We start from the raw sequence: 16,367 nt of genomic DNA, 5'->3' as shown, positions 1-16,367 counted from the left end.
GTTCATGATCACATTTACTGTTTCAAATCTGCTTGATCTCAGTGGTAGAACTGCTGAATTTATTTTTTGCATGCTGTTAACAGTAAAGCAGACATGTACAATCTACGGGAATGTTCCAAAAAGGCTGGTGCAGAGTAAATAATGAGGGGAAAAAAGATAAAAGGGAAAAGCAAAATTGGAGACCATACTACTGGTTACAAATAATAGGCTCAAGTGAGTTTGTGAAAATATATAGATAATGTTACTTGGAAAAATAGCATATGCTTTGAGGAATCAATGCAATAATGTAATAAAATATCTCAATGTTTCTGAAAAGAATTTAGGAGATTATGAAGCTTTAGACAGGAAAATTTTGAAATCAAATCAATATGAACATGCATCTTTGAAAGTATTAGCAACTATGTATTTACTTGGACAAAATCCTCCACATCTGCAAAAAAAAAGCTATCAGTAACACCACTTTTTTAAAAAAAATGTTAAAACAAGTTGTTTGGCAGAAATAGAAAGCATTTCAAACACACAAATTATCAAAGTTAATTCAGTTCTTTAAATACTATTGTAATCATTTGGACAAAATGTTAGCTTCAATAACTGTTTGACCTAATAAGTATGTTTAGGATATTGTTGTACATTAAATGTGTCATGCAAATGCTTGTTACTATGATTTATTTTTAAACTGAAGTTTGTTTTATGCTCGGACTTCTGGTTCATAGCTGCATCTGGAATGTTTTGTTTATCATTTTTGGATCATTTCAGGGATGTTTTGTTGGGTTTATTGGTATCAGGCAAAATTGGGTATTTTTAGTTATTATAAAAACTTTGGTTAAGGTATGCAGCATTCAGTCTCTAAAGCACAGCTAAGCTGAAATTAGTAATACCACAGTACGTGCACATTCAAGTCATAATAATTAAATTTACCAGCAGCTATAAGATCACCACTGTCATGCCACTGATCTTCATGTTTTACAAACAAATGAGATTGATCAGTAATCATTATGCACAATTTGGAAATCTCTTCCAGCCGCCTTAAAGCAAAATGAATGAAAATGTATTGATATTTATTGCTGGCATTGAGGTTGGAGATTTATCCAAGGCCTTCAGCATTTTTTTATTTGTGTTGGTTAAAGCTAAAAGATTCAAGTAGTCATAGAGTCATACAGCACATAACTATGTCATTAGACCCATCATATACCTATCTATACATCCATTTACCAGCGTTTGGTTTGTAGCCTTCTATGTGTTGGCAATTCAAAATTTGTCTAGATACTTAAATTTTGTGAGAACACCTGTCTCCACCACCCACTTAGGGAGTGCATTACAGATTACATTTACTCACTGGATGACAAAGGTTCCTCCTCAGATTCACTCTGAACCTCTTACCCTTTACCTTAAACTTATGAGCTCTAGATTTTGACACCTCTGTTATGGGGAAAATTTTCTTTCTGTCTCCTCATAATTTGGTGTCCCTCCTCAGCCTTCTCCAAGGAAAGCAAGCCTAGTCCATCCAGTCACTCCTCATAACTGAGATGCTTCAACCCAAGCAACATCCTGCTAAATTACCTCTACACCCTCTCCAGTGCAGTAAACTACCTTTTTATGGTATGGCAACCAGCATAGTACAGTGTACTCCTGTGGCCTAACATGACCTCCCTGCTCTTATACATTTTGCCCTGACTAATATGGGCAAGTATCCTGTATGCCCTTTTCACCACCCTATCTACTTGTGTTTCTACCTTCAGGGATTCTTCTTTTTCAATCTTTTTATTATTAATTTTCAAATTAATACAGATTAATACATATAACATCGGTGATTATACATGTAATACAAAGAGATCGGGAGGACAATCATGACATATATAATCATAAAGAATAAGCCTTCAGGGATTCTTGGGTTTGTGCACTGAGATCCCTCTGTTCCTGAATACTCCCTAAGGTCATTGTCTGTGTCTTATTAGTCCTCCCAAGGTGCATCACCTCACACTTATCGAGATTAAATTCCATCTGCTATTTTTTTCATGTCATCTGCAAATCTATAATCATACATCCTACATTCATATCCAAATCATTAATGTCAATAACAAACAGGAAGGATTCCAGCACTGATCCCTGTGGTACACTACCAGTCGCAGGCTTCCAATCACAAAAATGACCCTCCACCGTCACCCTCTGCCTCCTATTACCAGGCCAATTTTGGATCCAGAACAAGAAACAGAATGCTGGAAGAATTCAGCGCGTCAAGCGGCAACTATGGAGGTAAAAGGTGAAAGTCATTGTTTCGGGTAAAGACCCTGCATCAGGACTGAGAGGGAAGAGGGAAGATTGCCCGTACATAGCAGTACATAAGGCGGTGGAATAGAGGCTGGTAGGTGATAGGTGGAACCAAATTGGGAGTGGATGATGGGCAGATGGAGCCAGGTGGGGGAAGGGGGATGGGAGAGGTGAACAAAGGGAGTAGTTTACAATCCAATGCTATGAACTTTTGAGTTTTCAATTTCACGTAACCCTCACACGCAGTCTTCTCCACACACACACACACACACACACACACACACACACACACACACACACACACCTGTCCACCAAAGTTCCTTCCTCCTTTGTTCACCTTTCCCATCCCCCTACCCCACCTGAGTCTGTCCATCATCCCCTCTTGATCTTCTTCCATCCATCACCTACCAGACTCTGTCCCACCCCACACCCCTTCTATGCGTTGGCAATTCAAGATTTGTCTAGATACTTAAATCTTGTGAGACTACCTGTCTCCACAACCCACTTAGGAAGTGCATTACAGATTACATTTACTCACTATTTATCCCACCCCTGTGCTGCCATATACTGGTAATCTTTCCTCTTCCCTCTCAGTCCTGATGCAGGGTATTGACCTGAAACATCGACTTGTAACTTTTGCCTCCACAGAAGCTGCTTGACTGACTGAGTTCTTCCAGCGTTCTGTTTTTTTTGTTGTAGAATCCAGCATATGAAGTCTCTTTTGTCTTCAATTTTGGATCCATTCTGCTAACTTGCTATAGATCCCATGAACTTAATCTTTTGGACTAGTCTCCTCTGTGGAACCTTGCATGTAGACTACATCAACCACACGGCTCATATTGTTCATTTTGTTCCCACTTTGAAAAATTCAGTCAAACTTTTCAGACAGAATCTCCCCTAACAAAACCATGCTGACTTACTTTAATCACGGCCTTTCCAAGTGCAGATTAATCCTGTCCCTCAGAACTTTTTCCAATAACTCTTCCATTGACAATAGACTCACAAACCTGTAATTACTTGGCGTATCCCCACTGCCCTTTTTAAGTAAGGATACTGCATATTGTTGTCCTCCCACCATCTGGCACCTCACCTGTCATCAACAAAGACTTATAAGTTTCTGTCAGGACACAAGTAATTTCCAACCTTGTCTCCCAGAATGGCCTGGGATACATCCAATCAGGCCCTGGGGATTTATTCACCTTTAAGACAGCGGAAACATCTTATACCTTCTCCTTTCTAATGATAGTGTTTTAGAATTTCACTGCCCTGTCCCTGAATTCTCCAATTGTCCTCCATTGTGAATACAGATGAGAAGTAATCATTTAAGATATCACCTACGTCCTCTGGCTCCAGCTGCAGAATGCCATTTTGGTCTCTAATGAACTCTACTCTCTCTCTGGTATCCTTCTAGCCCTTAACAAACATAAAATGTTTTGGGAATTTCCTTAATCATGTCCCCCAGTGATATTTCATGCTCCCTCTTTGCCTTCCTGATTTTTTTTTAATACCCTCCCCCCCCCCCCCCCCCCCCCCCCCCCCCCCCCCCCCCCCCCCCCCCCCCCCCCCCCCCCTCCCCTATCTGTACTCCTGAAGTCCTATTAATGGTCAATTTGAAAATAAGTTACACAAATTTTCTACAGTTATTTGATCAGTCTAAGGCCTTGTATTTTCTTTTCAGGTTTCTAACATGGCCCCTGCTGTTAACAGTATACCATCACCCAAGTTACTGGAAATCTATATTTTCAGATTAAATCAATTATATTTCCATTGGTATAATATGGTAGAATTCTCAAATTTATAGTTAGTTCATTTCAAGGAAATGTAATTCATGCTGATAGTTGTTGTTTTGATCATTTTTGTGCAGGGAGAGCCTAATCTGAAGAACCTTGAGGTGTACACTCTATTTTCTTCTCTCTCTCCAGGTGATTAATGTGGATGATGATGGTAATGAACTGGGTTCTGGTATAATGGAACTTACAGATACAGAATTGATTTTACATACACGAAAGAGAGATGCTGTGAAATGGCCCTACCTCTGCCTGCGTCGATATGGCTATGATTCGAATCTCTTCTCTTTTGAAAGTGGCCGGAGGTGTCAAACTGGACAAGGTATGTTTGTCACTTATTTAATTGAATTTGGAATAATTCTGACTCTTTTTCTGGTCTTTCTCAAAAGCATGCAAGAGGGAGAGAGTCTTGTGGATTTCAGCTGGATATTATGGAAATGTTCCTAAGTACAGTATATAGTCATTCTGAAATACATTATTCATATTTGATTTCAATTTATAACCATGGTTTGCTTTTTAATAATGTCTTCTCATGCTGTAGATTATAGTTAGTTCCACCACTCACTAGATTTACTTTCCTAACTAGGTTTATTTTCTATTGCTGTTGTTTTTGATGCTGTTTTGCATATTTGTTAATTTGGTTTGTGCAAAATATTTGTAAATCATCCTAGTTCATACATCCAGAAATGTTCTAAAATTTCTGTATTTTAGCTACTAATTGAAAGTTTATTCAACATATTGAGCATTAATCATGTGAATTATTTTCTGAAGCAAGTACTAAATGTACATTTTTTTACCAGATTGTCCTCCCTGATTTAAGGGAATATTCTAGGTTGAACTTCTCCAATTTCTGGTATAGCTCAATAAAATGACCTCTTGTGTATATTTGGTTGAAGTGTTTCCCCAGTCTTTTCATATTGATCTTTGACATTAAGGATCAGTATCATAGTTTCACCAGGTGCTGACTCTTCTATTGAACATCTCCCTTTGTTCTTGTCAACTACAAATGCAAAGATTTGTTCATCACTTCCTTTATCTTGCACTTAACTCATCAACATCCTATTGGCATTGTCAATTGTGACTCTGTATTGGACATAGTACATGAAAAGTCTGCTGAGACATCTGGTCATACTTGTGCATCCCGATGTATTTCAGCACTACCCAATGAATAGGTGTGTCACAAAATATTCCTATGTGCAGTACTTTACATTTATTTGTATAACATTTCATCTCCCACTTCAGTAAGACTCTGTTAATCTGGCACACTTCAGACTTTGGTGTGCCAGGTTGACAGATTTTCTAGACTATTGGATGTTATTCCAATGAATACTCCAACACATTTTTAATCCACTTCTTTGATGTTACATGGTAGTATAATAAATATTCTAGCAAACCCAATATGTCTAAAGGGAGCACAAAGATCAGAACTCTGAGTTTCAAGGGAGCGCAGGAAACAGAACCAAGTGAGTTTCAAGGGAATGTGGTAATCAAGGGCTCCAGTCTGTTGAGGAGTGCAGGAACCCCAGACCCCAGTGTGTTGAGGCGAGCACATATATTAAAACCCTGTTAGCCAGATGCAGAACCATCAGGATTTCCAAACTAACCAGATAACATATTATCTGAGTTTTACTGTACTCTGCCCATCTTTATTTTATTTCACAGTTGCTGTCTGATAATTTCCCTAACCTCTTTATTTGATGTCAACTGCATTTGGACCACTTTTTAAAATTTTTGTGTATCCAGATCATTTATGTTAACTAGAAACAGTAATGTTCCAAAGACTAATAGAATGATGTCTGTTTTGTCATTATATTTTGCTTCTATCCTGGCTGGATTACAGCACCAGCGACCCGGGTTCAATTCTGGCCGCTGTCTGTAAGGAGTTTGTATGTTCTCCCCGTGTCTGTGTAGGTTTCCTCTGGGTGCTCCGGTTTCCTCCCACATTCTAAAGACATACGGGTTAGGAAGTTATGGGCATGCTATGTTGGAGCCGGAAACATGGTGACACTTGCAAACTGCCCCAGAACACTCGGCGCAAAAGATGCATTTCACTGTGCGTTTTGATGTATGTGTGACTAATAAAGATATCTTATCTTTTTATCCTGCTGTTTCACTACTCACAACTCCACCAATTTTTGTGTCATCTGCAAACTTACTAATCAGACCACCTACATTTTCATCCAAATCATTAATATCTATTACAAACAACAGAGATCCAGGCACTGATCCTGGCGGAAGAGTGCTGGTCACGGATCTTGAGTCAGGAAAACACCCCTCTGCTATTACCCCTGTCTGCTATGACCAAGCTAATTTTGGATCCAATTCACCAACTCACTATGGATCCCATGTGATTTAATCTTAAAGGACCAGCATACCATGAGGAACCTTGTCTTAGATGTAGACAGTGATGTGTCTGTGTATGGACATATATAAGGTTTTCTTTGTTTTAAATTTGGTAAATTGGTTTATTATTGTCACGAGGTACAGTGAAAAACTGTTTTGCATGCCAACCGTAGAGATCATTTCATTACAACAGTGCATTGAGGTAACGATTATAATAGAAGTAATGAGTAGATCTGCAGAGCAGCTTACAATGAGTCACCATGCTCCGGAACCATCTTGCTGTACAGGTCTTCCCCGACATCTGCAGTACAGTACATCCTATAGAGGCAATTAAGTAGTAGGACTGTTGAGGTCAATTGTAGTGTTGTATTGAGATCAGCTAATCCAGCACAAGGACTTCCAAGAAAATCAGAATATTGTTAGAAATCTAAAATAAAAGCAGAAATACTAGAAAATTCAACAGATCAGACATCAATGAAAAGAGAAAAAGAGTCACTGTTGGAAACCCTTCAGGAAATAGAGAATAAAAGCAGTATTTTTAAGTTGCAGGGATGGTGGCGAGAGGGATGGATATGACAAAAACAATATCTGTGATAAGGCAAATAAATTGATGGGGGAATTTAGAGGGTGATTATGCTCCTTTTATGTTTTATTAATAGCAGAGGTCACTGGATAGAAGGAATGTTGAGATCAACAAGAGCCATCCTGAAAACAAAACACCAAAAATCATATATTTAAGTAGAAATACTGGAGATACTCAGTTAATTGTATTTTTGGTGTTAACATTGCCATGTAATTACAAATACTTTAAACCTTTAAAAGACTACCAGGTAGAAGAATCAAACAATATATGGCATTGTTAAAGTGTGCTTTGAGTTTAAAAGTAATTTTCATGAAATGACATGTGGGACAAATACCTGAGGTGACCCAGTCATTATTCTTAATCTAAAAACCAATCGAACACATAATCCAGGGCAGTAGTGAAGGATTACATAGTGATGCCATTACCTTAGGTATGTTAAACCTAAATCTGGTCTGCTCATTAAAAATCCTACGAAAGTTTTCAAAACACAGGAGGCAGTTCTGCCAGATCCCTGGCCAATATTTCTCCCTAATCCATGTCACTAAAATCATGTTAACTTGTTATTAATTATACTGTTATTTGTGGGATATTTCTGCTTCAAAAGGCTAACATCACAAAAAAAATCACTGTAAAATTATTTCATTGTTAATTAACCAATTTGTAGTATTTTGGAGACATGCTTCAATGTTTGATTTTCATCATTTGATTCTCCATTTAGCAAAGCAATGCAATATAGTGTTTAGCAGCAATTAGTGAAGAAATGTCTTGCTTAATTCAAATACTCATTGATGTATTGTGTTATCAGTTTAGCAGTATTTGGTATGTAGAAAGAAAATAACTTGTAATATTCAGTACCTAAATTAACAACAATGTTAACTCTAACTTAATGCTTACAATGGAAGAATAAACCAAAAAGCTGTGAATGGTGGACATCATTGGGTATCTGTCTGTCTATACTTGTAGTGGTAAGTCAAGCTCCCTCTGCTGTTCAAAGTAAAGAGACTCAATACTGAAGAGATTGATGGTATTGCTGCCTGTGTTAACTGTATGTAAGCTCTTTGGGACAACCAGAGTTATTTGTATGTGAAAACAGCATTGCCTTTCCCACACCCCCTCTTAATCCCAGCCATTGATATATTTTTCTCTTTTCTTATTACATTGTATTAAATATTGTTTCTCCTTATTTCCAAGTTGTGTATTTAGTGTTAATTGTTAAATACATCAGTTAAGGACCCCAAAGGATGATTAGCTGGTTAGGATTAGTTGACTCATTGTCAAGATTTAGTAATTCATGGCATTAGGACAAGATGCTGGAGAGTCAGTCTAACCCTTGGACCCATAACCCTGCATGGAATCAAAGCCCTAAGGAATGAGAAGTGTTCTAATTCATAAGAAAGCATTGCATTTTATTCAATTTGTGTAAGTGTGTATATGGAAGTATAAATTGTGAAAAGTATACAACATTGTGTAAATTAACTGAATTTGTCATTGATTTTTCAGAATCTTGTTGGTTAGGTGTTATAATTACTAAAGTCCATTCATTGTTCTTCAGGAATTTTTGCATTCAAATGTGCACGAGCTGAAGAGATTTTCAACTTGCTCCAAGATATCATGCAGTGTAACAGTATAAGTGTAGTTGAAGAGCCAGTTGTAGAAAGAAATGAACAGCAAAATGAATTAGACATTCCAAGAACTCCAAGGACACCTACCAGTGAGTATTATTCATTTTGTTGAGATATATTATAAACAAGCAAACTTCAGGTTGAAGAAGGATAGATAAAGGATGCTCCTGCCCTGAATTTCGTCTCAGAGCCATTTCATGCAATAATGGTGAATATACTTGATATCAGAAGTTCTCTTCATTATGTACCACCTCGATGAGGCAAAGTTTAACTGATAAAATACACTAACCAACAAGCCAGGAATGAATTCTCTGTGAGGAAGGTCTCTGACAACTTGAGCCACTAAATTTCCATTGCATACTTACTATATTACTACATTATAATCGTGGTTAAAATTTTGCACCATCAACTTCTATTCACAATTAATGATCAAAAGCGTAGTGGCACATATGCTGTCCAATAAATTAAATTTAGCTAGCCTTATCCAAAACAAAATGTGGAGTTCCTAGAATTTTGAAATGGCCACCTTTATGTCTGTCCAAATAAGTCAAAGTTGGCCATGATTACAGTGCTCATGGCAGAAACATTCAAAACTTGAGGGAAAAAGCCCAAAGAATTGAAGTAAATGAAGAATTTAAAAATCTCAAAAATCCCCAAAAATATATAACATTTTGAAGTATTTCTAAACACTTAAATATTTTTAAATCCTGTTAAAAAAAATCTAAATCCATTTGAGATATTTTAGAGTAGTATTTTTAGACTAAGATCCCATTTATAATTCCTTATACATCACCGAGCAATTATCTGAGGCTCTAATGTCGCCTTCCAGTCAAACAAGACCTTTAGTCCCTCCTCTGATCTGGATTTCAATCTGAACTCCAGTACTGGAATGCAGTCATCTGCCAGTTGCCCGAAAGAGGGTTGGAGTCAGTGGACAGGAAATAAAGTAAGTGGTATGGACCAATGCCAATGCCTTCGGTCTTTTCAACTTTTAGTTGTAGGACTGTTTGCTCGTTTAGTGATGGATGTCAGACAGGAATTTAGAGACAACAGAAGGGTTGAGAGAACTGGTGATGTGATAAAGCTGGGTTTTGTTTATGGATGAATGGAACCTGATGTGATTTCGGATAATGTTACAAGTAGACGTGTAGCTGGGAAATAAGTGGGGCCTAAGATAGATCCTTGGGTGTGAGAGAACCAAGATAGATATTGCAGGTGATTTCTGGTTGTGATTGGATAGTGAAGAATGGAACTATGGAGAAATAAAAAATATCCAGCAAAACTTTTTCAGTGCTGATACCAGACATTTGTCTGTCAAAGTGGAAAATTGTCGGTTGCTCTATTCGCAAAAAGCAAAACAATTTCAGTCTGACCAATTATTTCCACATCAACCTAATCTCAGTCATCAGAAGGGTGAAGGAGGGTGTAGTGTTCAGAGGCACTTCCTCAATAATCTTTTTCTTAGACAGACCCATGGAATTGAGGATGACTTGCCTCTACTCTGATTTTGTGGATTCTAAGGGGACAGATGGGGTCAATGCGGAAACTGTAGACTCTTCCATAAATGGGCCAAGAGATGTCTGAAAAGGCAGATGGGTGGGTAGTTGTGAGTTGTTCACTCCTTCAGCCCTTTACACAGGGCTCCTGAGTTCCTTGCTTGGTGAGATTGCTTTATGAGGAGATACCGGACCAAGATCTTGATATCCTGAATATTCCTTCTCCACTTTGAGTGGTCATGAGCCAGGGATTCTGAAGCAGCAGTGGGAATATTGCATTTTTCAAGGAGATTTTAAGGACATCATTGCACTTTTTCTACTCTCCACTTGGTAATCTCTTTTCATGACAGAGCTTGGAAGAGAGTGTCTATTTTGCAAGACTGTTGTGAGGCAAGTGAATGATGTGTCCTGCCCTCTGGAGCATTCTGTGTGTAATTCGGGCCTCAATGCTGTTGACGTTGGCCTGGGAGATGACATTGGCATTGGTTCACTTTTCCTTTGAGTCAGTAATAACCTGCAGACTGATGCACAGCTTCGTTTCTGCTAGGACCATCTATCTCTATATTTGATAAAATCTTTGTCCAACTTCGACAAAAGTTGAATTCCGAGGTGAAGTAAAAATGACTGTTCTTGAGGTCAAGGGAACATTTGGCAGAATATGGCATAATTTAGTCTTGGTAAAAATGATGTTTATGGGAACTGGACTAACTTCTCCACTGGTTAGTTCATTCCCGCACAAAGAAAGATGTATTGTAGGTTTTATAAACTGATCATTTTCAACTCCAGGATGTTTGATGGCAGGATCCTCAAGGCAGAGTCGTAGTCTAAACTATCTTCAGCTGGTTTATCAATGACATTCCTGCTAGTCCAGAAGTGTGAATGTTTGTTGATTGCTATGTTGTTCTGCTGGGAACATCTCAAATAGTGAAGTAGCAAAGCCTTATATCATAATAAGTCTTAAATAACATTTGCACCAGACAATAAACATCAAAAAGAGAGTCTAACCACTACTTCGTTGCATTCATTGGGCATATCCTGATCAATCCACCACGTCCACTAGGCCCTTTTGACAAACGAATTAAATGTACCAACCAGATAATTACTGTATTTACAAGAAAAATGTAGAGGTTAGTATATTCTGCAGTGAATACCTCACCTTCTGATACTACAAACCTATTCCCCCATTTACGAGGCACAAGTCAGGAGTGAATGAAAAGAACTCCAGCTCCCAAGAAGCTTGATATCATCCAAAACAAACAGCCCATTTGATCTGCATCATGGTCTCTACCATAATCTTTCACTGCCTCCACAACCCACACATGGTGGCCGCAGAAAGAACCACCTGTAGGATGCATTATTACAACTCACTAGTGTCTCTTTGGCAACACCTCCCGAACTTGTGACCACTTACTATTTAGAAGGGCAGCAGATAGAGAGGAATAACAAATCCAAGTCTCTCAATATCCTGATGAGATATGGTTGTTCCAATATAAATGATGTGTCCAAATCCTCGATCCTAATAGCACTGTGGGACTGTTTCACTCGACTAATTGCAATAGTTTAAGAAGGCAGCTAGGGGAAATGGGGATGGGCAATAATTGGCCGCCTTAGCAGCAGTCTCATGAATTAATGAAAAGAATGGAAAAATGCTGTCTTATGCATATGGATGATGGAGGAGAGATGTAGTAGGAGGATGCAGTCAATGGTTGCAGGTCAAGAAGAGTTTTTCTTTAGTACTTGCCGATTCAGTTTGTGTGACTTCCACACATCCCTGTATCCATTTGGAGCTCGATTTTTTTTTTCTGGCCTTTCACCATCACATGGGATATGTCAGTTTAATATTTAAGAGTCATGGAGTCATACAGCACAGAAACAGGTCCTTCAGCCCATGTCTTCAAGTCACCTTAATTTTTTTTGAAAGCTTGTCACCCTGTCAGTGACTTCCGTGTAAAGGAGAAGCATATCAGCATCCAAAAATTTGGAAAAAAATCCCCCAAAGCCTGTCCTGAGGATCTTTCACTACTTCTCAGTGCCTAATTTGTTGGGATTCATAGAGCCATAGAAAGTTAGAGCACAGAAACAGGTCCTTCAGCCCACCTGTTCAGCATCAACCATCAGCCATGATTTGACACTAATCCTACATTAATCCCATTTTTATTCACCCCACATTCTCATCAACTCTCTCGAATCTACACATCTTTGGGACGTGGGAGGAAACCCACGTGGTCGTGGAGAATATGCAAATAAAAAACCGTGCCACTCCTCAATGACAAACCAAATGTAAACATTTTATATTCAACCTTGATCATCCATTCACTGAAAATTTAAACTAAAGGCATTAGATCAAAACTGTGATATGAATAGGAAGGCATTTTAAACTTGACGGTTATATGGATACAGTCAGAATGTTAATCCTTTCCTTGTAAGTTCAAATAATATACTAGTAGATTTTCTTTTCTGATTGATGCAGATATTTGAAAATTAATCAGTTTATGCTGACTTTCAATGAAGGCAAAAAATCTAAATAATAACCTGACCATATAAGTGAATTGTTTGCTTTTGCAGCATTCTAATATCAATACACATTGAAATTTTGTTTAATTAGCCATTCTGAATAAAAATGCAAATAATCATTGTAACCAAACTTCAATTTACAACTTTCTGTTTCATTGAGCTATTAACAATGATTGATAAATTAAACCTAAAACAATCACATTTTTGATACAGTGGCAGAGAATTTTCATGAGGATTATCCCAGTCACCTATTTGATTTAAGCAGAAGAGATTGGTAACTGCTTTTCCACTTTTACAGGGTTTCAATCGTTCTTCTGTTGAAGTTACAGTGACTGTTTTGTTGTGGCAGATCACATTTCAATATAAAAGTGTTCTACTGCACAATAAATATTTCATGATTCATTTTAATTGTAATCAAATTTCTTGTTAGTTAAGATGTAACTTGGTCAGGTTTATAAATAACTCTGCAATATTCTGTTACTTTCAGCTCCAGGTTTTGTTCACCATGTTTACCAAATGGATATCCCCAGGTACCCATCATTTGGAGAAGGCTCTTCTCATCCTTCAACGCGACATCCCTCTGTAGGCAGTGCACGTTTGCCCTCTGTGGATGAAGAGTCAACACACCCTCTAATAGTATCAGAGGAACAAGTAAGAAAAATTTGACATTTTGCCCTGAAATAATTTTGAAGTTAAGTTGCAAAAAGTAAACTTTCATTCTTTTGGTACAGGTAACCAGGAAGTACATTTTAAATTTTGTGACGAGCATTATTGCACATGAAAAAGCAATCCTGATTTTTATCTAATATTGTTGAAGGGAAAATGGCAGGATATTACAGATTCAATTTAAATCTTTTAATTGCCTTACAATTGAACTCTTAATACCAATTAAAGGCAGAAACTTTTAATGTAGAAAGCATTTGAAAACAGTTTTAGGTAATCTCTTGTACTTTGTGTTGAGAATCTATGACCTAAACAAACTATGAAGAAAGACATTATTGCTTACTGTTGCAGTAGTTTATCTTGAAAAGCCAGCAGTTTTCGTTGGTTACGTTTCAATGTCCTTTTGCTTTTTCACAGGTTCACACATATGTTAATACCTCTGGTGTACATGAAGAACTGAAGAACAGATCCACTGTGCAAACATCATTGGAACTCCAACCCTTAAGTAACGATGCTAGCATAGATACAGAAGATCATTGCAGTTCAATGGAAGAGAGAAACCCACAAGTTCTATTTGAACCCCAGGGTGTAAAATTTGTTTTGGGACCAACTCCTGTGCAAATGCAACTAATGGAAAAGGAAAAGCAAGAGGCTCCTGGAAGTGAACAGACAAATGCTGGCAGTGGCAATAACTGTAATGATTGGGACACTGGTTATGACAGTGATGAGCGGAAAGAAGCACCCTCTACTAACAAGCTAGTATATGAAAATATTAATGGCCTTTCAATCCCCACTGCCTCAGGAGGCAGACGGAGTAGACTAATGTCAAATACTAGTTCAGATGTACAGAATATCAACAACTCTGCTCAGAGGAGGACTGCACTCTTGAATTATGAAAACTTGCCTTCTTTGCCTCCAGTGTGGGAAGTACGCAAACTAAGTAGAGATGAAGAAGATAGTTTGGGACCAAAGACACCTTCGCAGAATGGTTATCACACTAATCTTGATCAAATGCACAACTATGTTAATACAGAGAATGTAACTGTTCAGCCTAACATACACAAGGTTGATTTTTTACGACAACTGGATTGTTCCCCAAGTGTTTTTAATTTTGATATAAGACGACCAAGTCTAGAACATAGGCAGCTGAACTACATCCAAGTTGACTTGGAAGGTGGTAGTGATTCGGATAACCCACAGACTCCAAAAACACCCACTACTCCACTTCCACAAACTCCAACGAGGCGAACAGAATTGTATACAATGATAGACATAGAAAAGACTGCTGCTATGTCAAATTTACAGAAAGCACTGCCAAGAGATGATGGAACTGCAAGAAAAACAAGACACAATAGTACTGACCTACCAATGTGAGCCTAGGAAGTGCATTTTGTTTAGTTGCACCTTTTGTTAAATAAAGACACATGGACTGAGTTTTCTCCTCTGAAAATTAACAATGGTTAATAGACTGAATGAAATAAGGAAAAATTATAGGAATTGTGTTTTGAGCCTAACATGCTGTGTCAGTTAAAGGGAATTCATGTAGAGCAGGAACTCCATAAAAACACCCCTTTTGTTTTATCATTCTGTAGTTTGAACTTAGTTTTTAGAATATTACCTTCACCTTGCTAATTCCATTCAACTGAATTCTCCCTAGGACATTGACAAAATGCAAGTATCTAAAATTGTTTATACTGGCTTTTCTAGCATTTCTTACAGAACTTTATGTATGTGTATTCTTTGCAGGCAAATGACATACCTAACTAAATTTAATTTCTGCAGTTTCTGTAGTGATCAGTGTGTGTTTCTCATTAGCATTAACTGATGCTGGTATGCAACTTGTATTTGTACTGAGATTTTGCCAACCAAAATCCAAGTATAAGCATGCACTTTCACCAGATAATAGTGTAACATTGCTGAAGATATAATGCAGTTTATCTTTGATTTCAAAGGAATCTATTGTAGGACATTAAGACTTGACATTTGTGCCTTTGAGTGATTTTGTTTAAATACTTTGCTATTGAAGCTGCTGCCTTTACATGCAGTTTCTTTCAGGTCTTATTTTTGAATGAACAGGTTGCAATCACGTTCTGAAAATGAAACTGCAATTTTCTCTAACTGTTAATTAGTATATTTTTGATGTGATTAGATAATGGTCATGTTAGACTTACCGTAGGTATCACAGTGCCATTTTAATAATTGCAAATTAAAACAATAGACACTACAATTATCAATTAGACTATAAAATACACTAAATGATAAAAACATCTAATGTTTCTTGGCTATTTTTGTATTGTACAATACTGTAAAATGTTCTAACATGCATTATAAAATGATAATCTCTCTTTTTACATATAGTGATTGTATAAAAGTAGTAAAATAGTTCTAAAATTATTTTTACATAGGACACAAAGTAGTATAAACTCAGATTGGGCACATCCATGCTTAATTTTGTTGTAAATTGTTTTGGTGTTTTGAGTTGCAAACATTCCATGTGTTTTTCTTGCATTGCTCCTTGTCGTAAACCAGTATAAGATGTACTCCAAACAAATACTAGTTATAGAAATTGCCATGTTTTTTTTTGTTTGCATTTCAGGTACTGATGTAGTTTGTCAAAATTGCTGGATTTAAGGAATGCCCGTATGTTTAAGTCTGAGGTTGTCAAATGTCAAAAGTGCCAATATAATACATTTTTTGTAGCATGAGAATGATTTTTACAAACTTTATAATTGATGCTACAGTTACCTGGTTTACAAGAGTCCTCTAGTTTTGAAGTAAAACCAAATTTTTAAACAAATCATTGTTCACGTATTTGGCAGCTGCCCAGAGATTCAAAGTGTTTAACGGCTGTTGAAGTTCCCTGTGGAATAAGCTGCATCACAAGAAATGAGCAATGTACTTAGCATTGTATGATTAATAAACATTTTTGCTGAATAACAATTTCTGAGATTATAAGTATTCATTTTAATGTGCAAGTTTGGGCATGGTGTGAAAACTGTTTAAAATATTGAGGAAAGCACAGTGGATTAGATATTAGTCACACATACATCGAAACACACAGTGAAATACATCTTTTTGTGTAGTGTTCTGG

The 16,367-nt window shown here is 37.3% G+C and overlaps 1 protein-coding gene across 3 annotated transcripts in view; it reads left to right on the top strand.

Moving 5' to 3' along the window:
- Positions 1 to 16,216, top strand: part of frs2a (fibroblast growth factor receptor substrate 2a) — a 74,207-nt gene extending 57,991 nt beyond the window's left edge. For 2 of the 3 annotated variants that reach the window (XM_052030217.1, XM_052030218.1), the window contains exons 4-7: positions 4,191 to 4,377; positions 8,534 to 8,692; positions 13,101 to 13,264; positions 13,694 to 16,216. In XM_052030217.1, the coding sequence (XP_051886177.1) occupies positions 4,191 to 4,377; positions 8,534 to 8,692; positions 13,101 to 13,264; positions 13,694 to 14,650 (1,467 nt within the window). In that variant the 3' untranslated portion in view covers positions 14,651 to 16,216. Of the gene's footprint in view, positions 1 to 4,190; positions 4,378 to 7,883; positions 7,947 to 8,533; positions 8,693 to 13,100; positions 13,265 to 13,693 lie in introns of those variants that run through there. The other variant, XM_052030219.1, reaches the window with a different exon arrangement.
- The last annotated feature ends 151 nt before the right edge of the window (positions 16,217 to 16,367 follow it).

The sequence above is a fragment of the Pristis pectinata genome, chromosome 15 (genome assembly GCF_009764475.1).
Source record: "Pristis pectinata isolate sPriPec2 chromosome 15, sPriPec2.1.pri, whole genome shotgun sequence".
In the NCBI taxonomy this organism is placed as follows: Eukaryota; Metazoa; Chordata; class Chondrichthyes; order Rhinopristiformes; family Pristidae; genus Pristis; species Pristis pectinata.
This window is presented reverse-complemented; position numbering and strand designations above follow the sequence as displayed.